The sequence below is a fragment of the Eriocheir sinensis genome, unplaced genomic scaffold (genome assembly GCF_024679095.1).
Source record: "Eriocheir sinensis breed Jianghai 21 unplaced genomic scaffold, ASM2467909v1 Scaffold282, whole genome shotgun sequence".
NCBI lineage: Eukaryota > Metazoa > Arthropoda > Malacostraca > Decapoda > Varunidae > Eriocheir > Eriocheir sinensis.
This window is the reverse complement of record NW_026111590.1, coordinates 240,001-252,500: the sequence shown is the minus strand read 5'-3', so window position 1 is coordinate 252,500 and position 12,500 is coordinate 240,001. Positions and strand designations below refer to the sequence as shown.

At 46.0% G+C, this 12,500-nt stretch overlaps 1 protein-coding gene across 1 annotated transcript in view; it reads right to left on the bottom strand.

The window, feature by feature from the left end:
• Positions 1-121: 121 nt before the first annotated feature.
• Positions 122-12,500, bottom strand: part of LOC126991449 (uncharacterized) — an 85,667-nt gene continuing 73,288 nt past the window's right edge. Inside the window, exons 2-4 of the mRNA XM_050850210.1 lie at positions 4,092-4,376; positions 2,564-2,651; positions 122-355 (exon numbers count right to left, since the gene is read on the bottom strand). Of these exons, the coding sequence (XP_050706167.1) occupies positions 172-355; positions 2,564-2,651; positions 4,092-4,376 (557 nt within the window). The 3' untranslated portion in view covers positions 122-171. The remainder of the gene's footprint in view (positions 356-2,563; positions 2,652-4,091; positions 4,377-12,500) is intronic.

Sequence of the window (12,500 nt, the reverse complement as noted above, 5' to 3'; positions counted from 1 at the left end):
TTTCGTATTATTTCCTCCTCCTCCTCCTCCTCCCCCTTCTCCTTACGTACATAGCAGAGGAAGTTGTTAAAAGAGAGGAAAATATATATATCCATCTGTTCTTAGGCGCTAATATTTAGACTACCGTGATTCTACTTAGCCTACGCGTCCAGCAGCCACGCCGGCCAGGGACTATAGCAGCTTCTCGCGTTCCTCCTCGTTCACCTCGTCGTCGTACAGGTTGTCCAGGTCGTCGTCGTCGTCGTCGTCATCGTCGTCGTCGAGGAAGAGGTCGTCGTCGGACCAGTGGTTGGTCTCCTCCTTGTGGGCCTCCAGGGACATGAGGGTTGGGAACACGTTCTCACACGTTGAACACCTGAGGGGAGAGGTAATGACGGTGTGGTTTACCTTTACGGGGAGTGAATCATCATTATCATCATCATCATCATCATCTTCATCATCATCATCATTGCCATCATCCATTAGAAGTTCAGACCTCTACCTAAACCTTTCCTCCTCTTCCTCCTCCTCCTCCTTCTCCTCCTCCTCCTCCCCATCATCATCATCATCATCATCATCATCATTGCCATCATCCATTAGAAATCCAGTCCAATACCTAAACCTTTTCTCCTCTTCCTCCTCCTCCTCCTCCTCTTTTCCTCCTCCTCCTCCTCCTCCTCCTCATCATCATCATCATCGTCAACGCCATCATCCACTAGAAACCCAATGCAATAACAACCTTTTCTCACGTTCTCCACCTCCCTCAGTCTGGTGTCAGTGTGTTCCTTCCTTCTCCAGCAGACGCTCTAATTCCATCTACCACTCACTTAATTGCTTCTCTATCCTACATTACTACAATTGCTAGGTGTGTCCTCTTAATTACTTTATGCACCTGTTGTCCATTATATGCATGACTAACCTGTCCAAGTCCACTTCCATACAGTTCGTCGTCATTAGAGTATTTACCATTGCCTAGATTATAACCTAACTCTCCCTTAATTGGTAATCTAACTCCCCCTTGAATGATAGCCTGCCCCTCCCTCACCCCCTAAACGGTAAGCTAAATCCCCTAGATGGTAGCATACTCCCACCTCCTAATCAGTAGCCTCCCCCTAGAATGGTAAGCTGCCACCCCCACCCCCTAAGCGATAAGCACCCCCCCTCTAATATAGTAACCTACCCCCTACCCCCTAAACGGTAAGCTAACTCCCCCTAGATGATAACATACCCCCCCCCTAAACTGTAAGCCCCCCACTAGAATGGTAACCTGACACCCCCCACCCCCTAAACGATAAGCACCCCCTAATATTTTAACCTACCCCTACCCACCCCTAAACAGTAGCACCCCCCCCCTTAGAATGGTAACCTACCCCCACCACCCCTAACCAGTAAACCAACCCCCTTCGAACCCCCTAACCTAACCCTCTTTATAGAGTGATCTAAACAACCTCCTCCCCTCTCTTCAAGGTTCAGGTAATTGTTATGAGACCCGAAATAAATGTTTTTGTAATGATTCTCTGTTTATTTGCATTTATTTCCGTCCCTTCTTTTTTTTTTTTTTCCATTTTTACTCTGATTTTTTTTTTTTGTTGTCCCTCTTTGCTGTGTTTATGTATATCCTTTCTTTCTTTTTTTTCCTTATTATTGTACATATTCTCTCTCTCTCTCTCTCTCTCTCTCTCTCTCTCTCTCTCTCTCTCTCTCTCTCTCTCTCTCTCTCTCTCTCTCTCTCTCTCTCTCTCTCTCTCTCTCTCTCTCTCTCTCTCTCTCTCTCTCTCTCTCCACACAGCTTTCATCGTTTAATTAATTACATTTCCTCTCACTTAAGTCCTTCCTTCCCTCTTCTTCCCTTCCGTCCACTCTCTTCCCCCTTCTTCTTATCCCCCTCCTTCATCTTCCGGCTCCTCTTCATCCTCTTAGTGCAGTGCCCCCTCTTCCGCTGCACTTACCTTCCTCTTCCCTTCCTTCCCCTTCCTCTTCCCTTCATTACACATTGCTCGTCACCATATCTTAAAACTCCCTCCGCTAAACACCCTTCATTATCTTCCCCTCCTCTCCTTTCGTTTTAATCCTTGCCTTCTTTTTTTTTTTGTATTTGCGTTTACCGTTCGCCCTCCAGTTTCTTTCCCTTCTCTTCTTTCCTTCCTTTTCCATCCTTTTTTTCGTTTTCCTTTTTCTTCTCTTGCTTTCCTTCTCTTTTTTGTCTTTGTGTTTGCTTTGTTTAATTTTGGTGTGTCCGATACTCTCTCTCTCTCTCTCTCTCTCTCTCTCTCTCTCTCTCTCTCTCTCTCTCTCTCTCTCTCTCTCTCTCTCTCTCTCTCTCTCTCTCTCTCTCTCTCTCTCTCTCTCTCTCAACGAAGCAAACCCGTTTATTTTTTCTTTATTTTCTCCTTTCTCCTCCTTTCCACTTCCCTAACCTATCCTCCTTCATCCCATTCTTTGCCTCTGCCTCCCCATTCCTCCCTCCCTTCCCTTACTAATCATTCCTTCATCCCTTCCTATCTCCCATCCTTCCCTCCTTACTTATTCTCCTTCATCCTTCCTATCTCCTATCCTCCCCTTCCTTCCCCTCCCTTCCCCTTACCCGTAGTGCCTTTTCCTGGTTTGGTGGGAGGCGAGGAGGCGTGGGGTGGGGAAGGCGCGGTCACACACGTTACAGGTCAGCGCCTCGTCTGTAAGGTCAAAGAGAGTCAGGTCAGCTCAGGTTAGCAAAAGTTACGCAGGTGGTAAAATTTATTAATAAGAATGAATTTTATGAGGATTAGATGGGATTAAACTCTAAATATTTTCAGTAATTATTAAATTGCAATACCAGATTATCAGGTATACGTATGATTTCAGGTAGAATACTTAGTTCCCTTATTAAAAGTTCAAGTGATTAAATGATTAGTTAGCAGTAAAAAGAGATTATAAACATCCAAAACAAAAACATGAGCGTGCACGAACACACACACACACACACACACACACACAGACACACACACACACACACACACACACACACACACACATCGAGTCCTGATCCCCCCCCAAAAAAAAACGCCAAATAGTCAGTCAGCCAGTCAGTTCAGCTCACCAATCAGTCAGTCGCTAGTCAGTCCATGCCAGTCAGTCCGTGCCAGTCAGTCATTCAGTCAGTCAGTCCAGCTCACCATACAGTCAGTCAGTCAGTCAGTGCAGCTCACCTAACAGTCAGTCAGCCGGTCATTCCGGCACACCAAACAGCCAAGTCACTCAGTTTACTCTAGGGCATCAAACAGTCATTCAGACAGTCACAGTCAGCCAGTCAGTCCAATGCACCAAACAGTCAATCACAGTTAGCCACCCAGTGAACCACATCAAACAGTCAGTCAGTCAGTCAGTCAGTCAGCCAGTCAGTCCGAGGCAGCCAACCCAGTGCACCAAACCAGTCAGTCGGCCATTCAATCCAGCATAGCAGTCAGCCAATCAGCCAGTCAGTCCGAGGCAGCAAAACAAGCCGGACTGACGTGACACTCGCAGCTCGTAATTGAATCTGACTCAGTGACGCGACGCACAAATATTAGCACTGGGCGGTGACTGTCAATCCCGCCCGTGCTCCCGCTGTTTGGCCGTGTTTGGTTCTGTGTTTGGAATTGACTCTGGAATGGTGGTGGTGGTGGTGGTGATGGTGGTAGTAGTGATGATGATGGTGGTGGTGGTGTGTTTATGGTGATGGCTATGCTTGTTGATTTTGCGGTAGTAGTAGTAGTAGTAGTAGTAGTAGTAGTAGTTGTAGTAGTTTGTGTATGAGGAAGAGAAAGAGAAGCACGATGAAGAGAGAATAGAGGATGTGAAGGGGGACAAAGGAGTGAGCGTCGCAGTGCCATAATAACTTTTTTGACATATTTTTTCTTTCACATGTTGACTTCGTTACGTTCGTTCCTCTTCGTTTCCTTCGAGACTGCGAGGCTGGTTTTCTCAGATGGGTCGAGTCTTGTTATGTATGTATGCTCTCTCTCTCTCTCTCTCTCTCTCTCTCTCTCTCTCTCTCTCTCTCTCTCTCTCTCTCTCTCTCTCTCTCTCTCTCTCTCTCTCTCTCTCTCTCTCTCTCTCTCTCTCTCTCTCTCTCTCTCTCTCTCTCTCTCTCTTACCATCATCTTCATCGGAGGACGAATCGCTGCTGTCAGATTGCGTCATGTAGTGCTCGAAGTCTGAGGAGGACTCGACCAGGGAGGGGCTGCCGCTCGACCCCACGTCCATGTCCGTGCTGGGGGTGGTGGGCGTGACGGGGGTGAGTGGGCCGGCCTCGCTGGGGGTGGTGGCGGGCGTGGAAGAGGCGGGGGGATGCCGGAGGGGGGCGGGGCTGCTGTTACCGTTGGCATCCTCCTCGTTAGCGGTGAGACGATCATAACCTCGCTTGGTGGACCGGCTTGAGTCTGTGGGTGGAGAGAGGGGGGTGTTAAGTCTGTGGAAAGAGAGAGAGAGAAAGGATTGTGTGAGTTGTTTGTTGAAGAACGGCAGATTTCCGATGGGTGACTTGTATATCTTCCTCGTGACTGAAAAGGAAAGACAGTAAGCAAACACTCTTCTTTCCTAACACGTCAGTGGAAGGAGGGACAGAGGGAGGGTCGTGTGAGTCGTCTGAAGAATGTTTATCGAATGGTGATCTATATTTCTTCCCTCTTGATGGAGTAGGCAGAGAAAAAACAACATGCTCGCTCCATCCTCCCGACGCCGCCCTACCTGAACATATGCAAACTATATTTCGTTTTGCCGTTGCTCTTTAACCTTTCCCGTAAACATACATACATGCTTACATACATACACACATAGAAACAAATATACATCAAGCCTATACCGCCGGAGGGACACTTAGCAAGGTTATAGAAAGAAGACTCACTCCAAGCAATCCTCAGGCAAGGCTCCGTGTGTGTGTGTGTGTGTGTGTGTGTGTGTGTGTGTGTGTGTATTAACCTACTTAACGTGGTCATGAATGAGGTTAAGTTCGTGTTATTTCTTTCTCTTCATTTTTACTTTATCAATGCAAGGTTTTTTTGGGGGAAGGGGCTGTGTGTGTGTGTGTGTGTGTGTGTGTGTGTGTGTGTGTGTGTGTGTGTGTGTGTGTGTGTGTGTGTGTGTGTGTGTGTGTGTGCGCGCGTGTGTGCGTGTGCTGCAGCGAAAACACATTCCCCTCATGTTTTAAGTGTGGGAATTATTTCTTTGCCTGTGTTTTCTTTTCATTCCCCAGGTCGCCCTAATTATCACCCTCTCTCCCTCCCCTCTTCGCGTTCCTCCCTCACCCTTCCCCTTGCCTGGTCTCCCTTCTTTCCTTCACTCTAGATTCACCTTCGTTTTCTCTCATTTCCTGCATCATCTTCTACCTCTCTCTCCCTCCTCCCTTGCTTTTTCTCCCTCCCCTCTTCGCGTTCCTCCCTCAGTCTTCCCCTTGCCTGGTCTCCCTTCTTTCCTTTACTCTTGATTCACTTTCATTTTCTCTCATTTCCTCCATCATCCTTTACCTTTCTCTCCTTCCTCCATTACATTTTCCTCCATCGCCTTGTCTAAATCTCCTCTTCCACTTCCCTCTCCCTCTCTCTCACTTCTTCCTTCATCCACCTTACCTTCCCCTGTGTATCTCCATCTCTCTCTCCTTCCACATTTCTTTATTCTTTCTCCCTTCATCTTACTTTCCTCCACATACCTCTCAATCCGTTCCTCCAACTCTACCTCCTTGCCAGCTTACTCTACTCTTCCTCCTACCTACCTTCCTCCACTTCACCTCCGTCAATCCTTGCCTCCCTTGTTTCCTGCCCCGACTCCTCACACCTTTCCTCCCTAATTGAAATTCTCATCTCTAGAGGAATCCTATTGAGAGGGAGTCCCAGCTGTATGTATCCTACGCGCCCCTGCAACACACACACACACACACACACACACACACACACACACACACACACACACACACGTACACACAGCATGGCCAGAATTCTTAAGAGGCCTCAGGTGAAGGTCGGATTAGGTAACGGAAGTAATCAAGTCACCTGTAGTCACCTAGGGATGGAGGAGATTAAGGGGAGAGGCGTCCATTCCTACCCTCTCCGTACCGTGAAAGCCAGGCCAGGTTGGGTGAGGTAATGGCATTGAAAAAATAAAAGAAAATGACAGTAAAATGAGGAGAATAATAAAAAAAGAGGGGCACAAAAACAATACCAAATGAAACTGCTTAATGGGGGGTAACCTGCTGCTGGGTGGACTGGTGGATGAGGAGGATGAGACGGTGGGTTTGGTGGTTACTGTGTGGTTGAGTGGCGGATGACAATGGTGTGGGTGAGAAGTGGAGATGGTGGTGGGTGAGGACGACTACATTGAATTACGTGGAAGGATGAGAGGATTTATATGATTTTTTTTACTGTTCAGATTTTGGTGGTAAGAGAGCAGCGTAGGACACGTAGTAATGAATTTAAGTTAGATAAATTCAGATTCAGCAAAGACATATGAAAGAAATGGTTCACCAGCAGAGTGGCAGTCATGTTGTGGGTGCTAATAAGATACGCACATTAAAATAAGATAAGATACGTTCATGGATATTGAGGTTCGGTGTGCTTAGGTTCAAAGGAGCTGCCTTGTATAGAGCTACCAACCACTGACTCCTGTTTTGATGTTCTCCTTCTGATGTTCTTTGGCTGTCTGGTTGTCTCTTAATACATAATTTGCAGCATCTTTTCTGACTGTGTGTTACGTAAGAATACACGAGAGAAAATAAGTTGAGATCCCCTGTCTGTGTTTTTTTATGTGCTATTGTGTGTGTGTGTGTGTGTGTGTGTGTGTGTGTGTGTGTGTGTGTGTGTGTGTGTGTGTGTGTGTGTGTGTGTGTGTGCCCGCTGTTAGCTGCGATGTCTGTGCTGGCGTCGCATTGAAAGACTAGTGGTAGACAACCCTCGCTAGGTGGCGCAGGTGTCATTCACTTACCATTGCGTGTGTGTGTGTGTGTGTGTGTGTGTGTGTGTGTGTGTGTGTGTGTATGTGTGTGTGTGTGTGTGTGTGTGTGTTGCTGAAGCCCGTTACCATAGCTTCATTTTGGGTTATTATTTCCCTTGTTTGTTTGTTTTCGTAATCTGGAAACGCTCATTAACGCAACACACGTATTCCTCGCTCATCATTACCTCGCAGACTCATCAACGGTCTTCCTTGTGTTGCTGGTTCGTAATGAGGGAAATTTACCCGCCATGTAATTAGCCCGCATGATTTGTTTGTTTTTGTGTGCGTAAAGATTTATACTGTACGGCTTTTGAGATGAGAATTCCATATCGGCGTTTATTTCCTTCCTCTTCTATTTGTGCGGTGGAGAACCCGGCTAATTGGCTCCACCTGGCGAGGCTCGTGTTGCCACTGCAGGCGGTGATCCCATCGACTTAAAGTTTTCATATCACGTCATAGTATACCAAGAAACACACATTGTAATGATAGTATAATAGTGTGGTAACCGTCCTCGCCTCGAACAGAACGGACACCCATGCAAGGATACCGTAGTGCTCTCCCGCTATGAAGTCTTGGGGCGGAGCTCTCTTGGGGTCATATTACAAGACATCGCCACCAAGAACACATATTTGACAAGGCTTTCGTAGGAGTTGTGGGCCATTTCCAGGGGTAGTTTTATGACCCTGGTGGTAGTGTGAGTCTTCTTCTGTACCATGAACCTGAAGAAACAGTCATTAGAACCCGACTGACCCTCTCTGTGACCTTTAGAAATAGGTGAGGTGAGAAGCGAGTATCTTGTAATACCAACCTCAGCTAAGTCTCAGTATGCAGGTCGAGGGCTCAGGCTGTTGGAATGTCGCGTGTGGGGCAGCAGGTTAAGAGGTTGAGAGCATTTTACATTTCAATGGACATCACACATCTCCACAAGACAGATAAATAGGGACCCACACTCAAATTTATCGCCTGCCAAGAGTACACACTATTTTTTGCGGATAAAACATGTATCTTCTGAATAATTAAATACATCATCAGACAAATGACGGATTATCCTGTTACAACATTAATTCCCCGAGTGAAGTAGAGAGGGTGCGTGTGTGGCTCCCCCGCCGGCCATGGAGGGCGTGTGTCGGGCGTGCGGCGGCCAGGACAGCGGGGAACATTCAACTATGCATTGTTACCCGGCGAACTGGGAGTCACAATACAAAGCAGTGATCCCTAAACTACGCATGTTGAATATTCTCTCTCTCTCTCTCTCTCTCTCTCTCTCTCTCTCTCTCTCTCTCTCTCTCTCTCTCTCTCTCTCTCTCTCTCTCTCTCTCTCTCTCTCTCTCTCTCTCTCTCTCTCTCTCTCTCTCTCTCTCTCTCTCTCTCTCGCTATCTATCTATCTATCTCTCCGCCCCCTTCCCTGCCATCCTCGGGGGAGTGTGATTGTCAATACAACTCTTCCTCTGTACATCTAAAACCTTCTTCCTCCTCTTCCTTCCTGCGCCCCTCTCTCTTATCCCTTCCCTCTCTCCTCTCGTCTCTCGTCCATCACCACTCCTCTCTCTCTCTTCATCCCTCTCTCTTATCCCTCCTCTATCATTCTCTAGCCTCTCTTGTCCTCTCCCCTTCCTCTCTCTCTCTTTCGGACCTCCCTTCTCTCCTCTACTTTTTTTTATTTAAACATACAGGAATAAATGAAATGCCTTGTCCTCCCCTCATAACCCTCTTTCTCATTTTTCCTCTCTTCCCTTGCTTGCTTCTCATCTCTCTTCTTATATACCTCCTTTCTCTCAAACCTCCCCCCCTTCTTTTATCCGTCCACTCTTTCCTCCCTTTTCTCATTCCTTTTCCTCATATAGTTCTTTGCTCTTCATTTCTTCCTCGCTTCATTTTCCTTCCCTCTTTCACCAGACTTTCCCCTTTTCCACTCTCCTGCCGTCCTTTCCTATACCTTCCATTCTGTCCCTCATCAGTCTCCTCTTTCCAAACCTCTTCCTTCCCTTCTCACTTCTTCCCTCACTCTCCTTACTTTTCTCCGCCCATTCATTTTCCTCCCCGCTCGTCTTTCTTTTTTCCCCCATTATTAACTATTTCATTCCTTACCTTCTTCTGCCTTTGTCTCCCTTTCATCTTTATTTGCAAACATTTTTCTCTACCTCCTTTGTTTCAGTTCTCCATTTTCCTTCTTTCAGGTTTTTGAGGGTCATGTTCTACCCCTCCTCCTCCTCTTCTTCATTCTCTCTCCTCTTCTCATTTTTGTCTCTGCCTCCCCCTCTCCTTTAAACTGCTCCTCTCCCCTTTTCTCTTCTCACCCCATCCTCCATATTTCCTTCATTCCATATTTCGTTTCTTCCCTTCCCTTCCCTTCCCTTCCCTTCCCTTCCTTCTACTCTCCCACCCTTCTTTCCTTTTTCTTGCTTTCCTCCTCTTTGATTCGCTGTTCTTCCTTACCTCTCGTCTTTCCTCTCCTCCTCCCGTCTTCCCCCTCTCCTTGCACTCCTTCCACTATTCCCTCGTGTACTCCACTCCTCCTCTTCCTCCTCTTCCTCTTTCTCAAATGCCTCCTTTCCTGCTCTCAATGTCATATCCACTCACCCTCCACCATCATCTCCTTCTCTTTGTCTTTCCTTCCAATTAGTTCCCTTTTCCTCCCTCCATCTTCCTCTATCCTTCCTTCTCCATCATTCATACATTCCTTAGTCTCCCTTTAACTACACATAATGCTTCCATGCTCTATATTCTCTCCCTCTCTTCAGCCTTCCTCTCCTCTCTTTCCTTTTTCTTTTTCTCTCACTCCCACTCTCTCCTTCCTCCCCTCCCTCGCTCTCCCTTTTCCTGTCACTCTTCCTCAGTTTTCCTCTCATTCTCCTTCCCTCTCTCTCTCTTCTGCCTCCCCTCCCTCCCCTCCCTCGCACCTTCAGCCACCTCGTCATCCCCTCAGGTCGTAATCTGACACTCGGGGCACAAAATATGCCGCCCTCAATGTGTCTTAATGTGTATAGCTATTCACCTTTTTTTTTTTTTTTTTTTTTTTCTCCACTACCACCAGCACCAGTATACCACCAACATCAATACTACCACCACCACCACCACCACTACCACCACTACTACCACCGCCACCACACCCACTAGTACCACCATCACTACCACTACTACCACCACCATCACCACCACCACCACCACCAAAACTACCACCGCGTCTTGAAAAATAATAAATGAAGGGTGATAATCGTAGCTCAAGAAAAGCCGCGCAGTCTAATTACGTCAAAAGGAAGCAGGGAACGAATATAGATCACTTTTATTATTGTTATTATTATTATTATTATTATTATTATTATTATTGTTATTATTATTATTATTATTATTATTATTATTATTATTATTATTATTATTATTATCATTATCATTATTGTTGTTGTTATTACTATTACTTTTGTTGCTATTCTTACCATCGTTATTATTACTATTATTGTTGTTTTTATGGTAATTTTTCTTGTAATAGTAGAACTTGTAGTAGTAGTAGTAGTAGTAGAAGTGGTAGTAATATCTCTTTAATATCGGCATTCTTTACTTTTGTCTTTTATGGGAGCGGCGAGTAGCGGTCTTTTTTTTTTTTTTTTTTTTTTGCACTCTTTTTGTTGCCCTTGAGCCGTCTCCTCCACCGTTGCCAGATTATCGTACTCAGAGCCGTGTATTTACCGGTTTCTGACCCATAAGTATTGCCAAGAAACACCAATAATTAACCATTTTATCGATAATTTTATATGAAGTCAGTTTTAGGGCTGGAGGAGACAGTTTTTAGGTTGGAAATCGGCAAACACAGGAGGCCGAATACGACAGTCCGGCAGCGTTGGTCTCCTTTGATGTAAAAAAAAAAGTATTCGTTATTAAGGTGTAACACATAACCCCTTCATTAAACACACCCACCAGCGTTATGAATTACCACACTATTTACCTACTTTTACGGTGCACGATGTAAGTCAGACACATTCCTCCTTGTTCTCCCTATCATGGTCCCGTGAATAGAAGTTAATAAAGAAATGTAAGGAAATTAGTATCAAGAAAATAGTTATCTAGGTAGTCACAGATAGTACGGTCCGCAGCTCAGGCCGTTTACCTTACCCGGAATTAGGACACGAAAATCAGGGTTATTTCAGCGCGCTAGGAATTCCTGCTTCTTGTGCTTTTTGATGTTGAACGGAGAATGTAAAAAAATAATAGGGGTTGTGTTTACCTGAGATACCTGTGCTGAGATAAACACACACACACACACACACACACACACACACACACACACACACACACACACACACACACACACACACACACACGAGTCACGGTTTCACAGGTTAATTACAGGTGCAGAAAAAGTGTGTGCCGGCTTTTCCTGCTGCGTCCAATAGGAGAAGAGTTTGAGAGAGAGAGAGAGAGAGAGAAATGTCATATTGCATTTATGTGTTTCGCGTCCTTCAGCTATTTAATTAATTTCGCGTGCCTGGTTTCCTCCTCTTCTTCCTCCTCCTCCTCCTCCCTCTTCCTCTTCACTCCTCCTCCTCCGTCTTCTCCTCCTCTTCTCGTCTTTTTCCTCCTCCTCTTTCTCTTCTTCCTTATTTTTCTCCTCCTCCTCCTCTTCGTTAATATCACAGGACAAAGGTATAGAAGCAAGAAGAGGGAGGAGGGAGGAGGAGAGAAGGAGGAGGAAAAGAAATGGAATAGAAACAGAGGAAGCAGTAGAGGAGAAAGAGGAGCAAGAGGAGGAGGAAGAGGTGTGGCAGTGGAAACAAGAGAACTTCGACCAAGAGGCTCTATTGGATGTTGAGAAGGAGAGGAGGAGGAGGAGGAGGAGGAGGAGGAGGAGGAGGAGGAGGAGGAGGAAATGGTGGAGGCAATAAGAAGAAATCGACTCTTCGGTGATATATGGTCCACTTGGCTCCTCCTCTTCCTCTTCCTCCTCCTCCTCCTCCTCCTCCTCCTCTTCCTTCTCTGTTCCTCACTTTCTTCGTCTGTCTTCTTCCTCTTCCTCGAACGAAACCTCTTCCATTCTTTTCTTTCTTTTTTTTTCTTTGCTGTAGTTGTAACCTTCCTTTTTTCCCTCTCCCTCGACACCCTTATCTTTTTTTTATCTTTTTTTTTTTACTAGTCCTCCTCCTCCTCCTCCTCCTCCTCCTCCTCCTCTCCATGTCCTCCACTATTTTTTTTTTTTATCCTCCTCCTGTCCCTGTTTTCCCTTTTCCTTTTTTCTTTTTTTCTTTTCTTTTTTTTGCTTTCATCCACCTTTTTTTATTCTCCGCTCTCCATCCTCCATCAACCACAATCCTTCGTCCTTTCTGTCTCTGCCCACAACCCACTTTCCTTCCCTCTCTCCTCTTCTCTTTCTTATTTTTCTCCTTCTGCTTCTCTTCCTCCTCCTCCTCCTCCTCCTCCCAAAAGCAATTGCGACGCTGAAGTAAAACAGGTCGGGGGGGAGAGAGAGAGAGAGAGAGAGAGAGAGAGAGAGAGAGAGAGAGAGAGAGGCGAAAAATAAGAAAATCCATGTTAGTTGTGGGAGACTCGAAATTGAGCAAGGGCAAGTAGGAGGAAGAGGTACAGAAGGAGG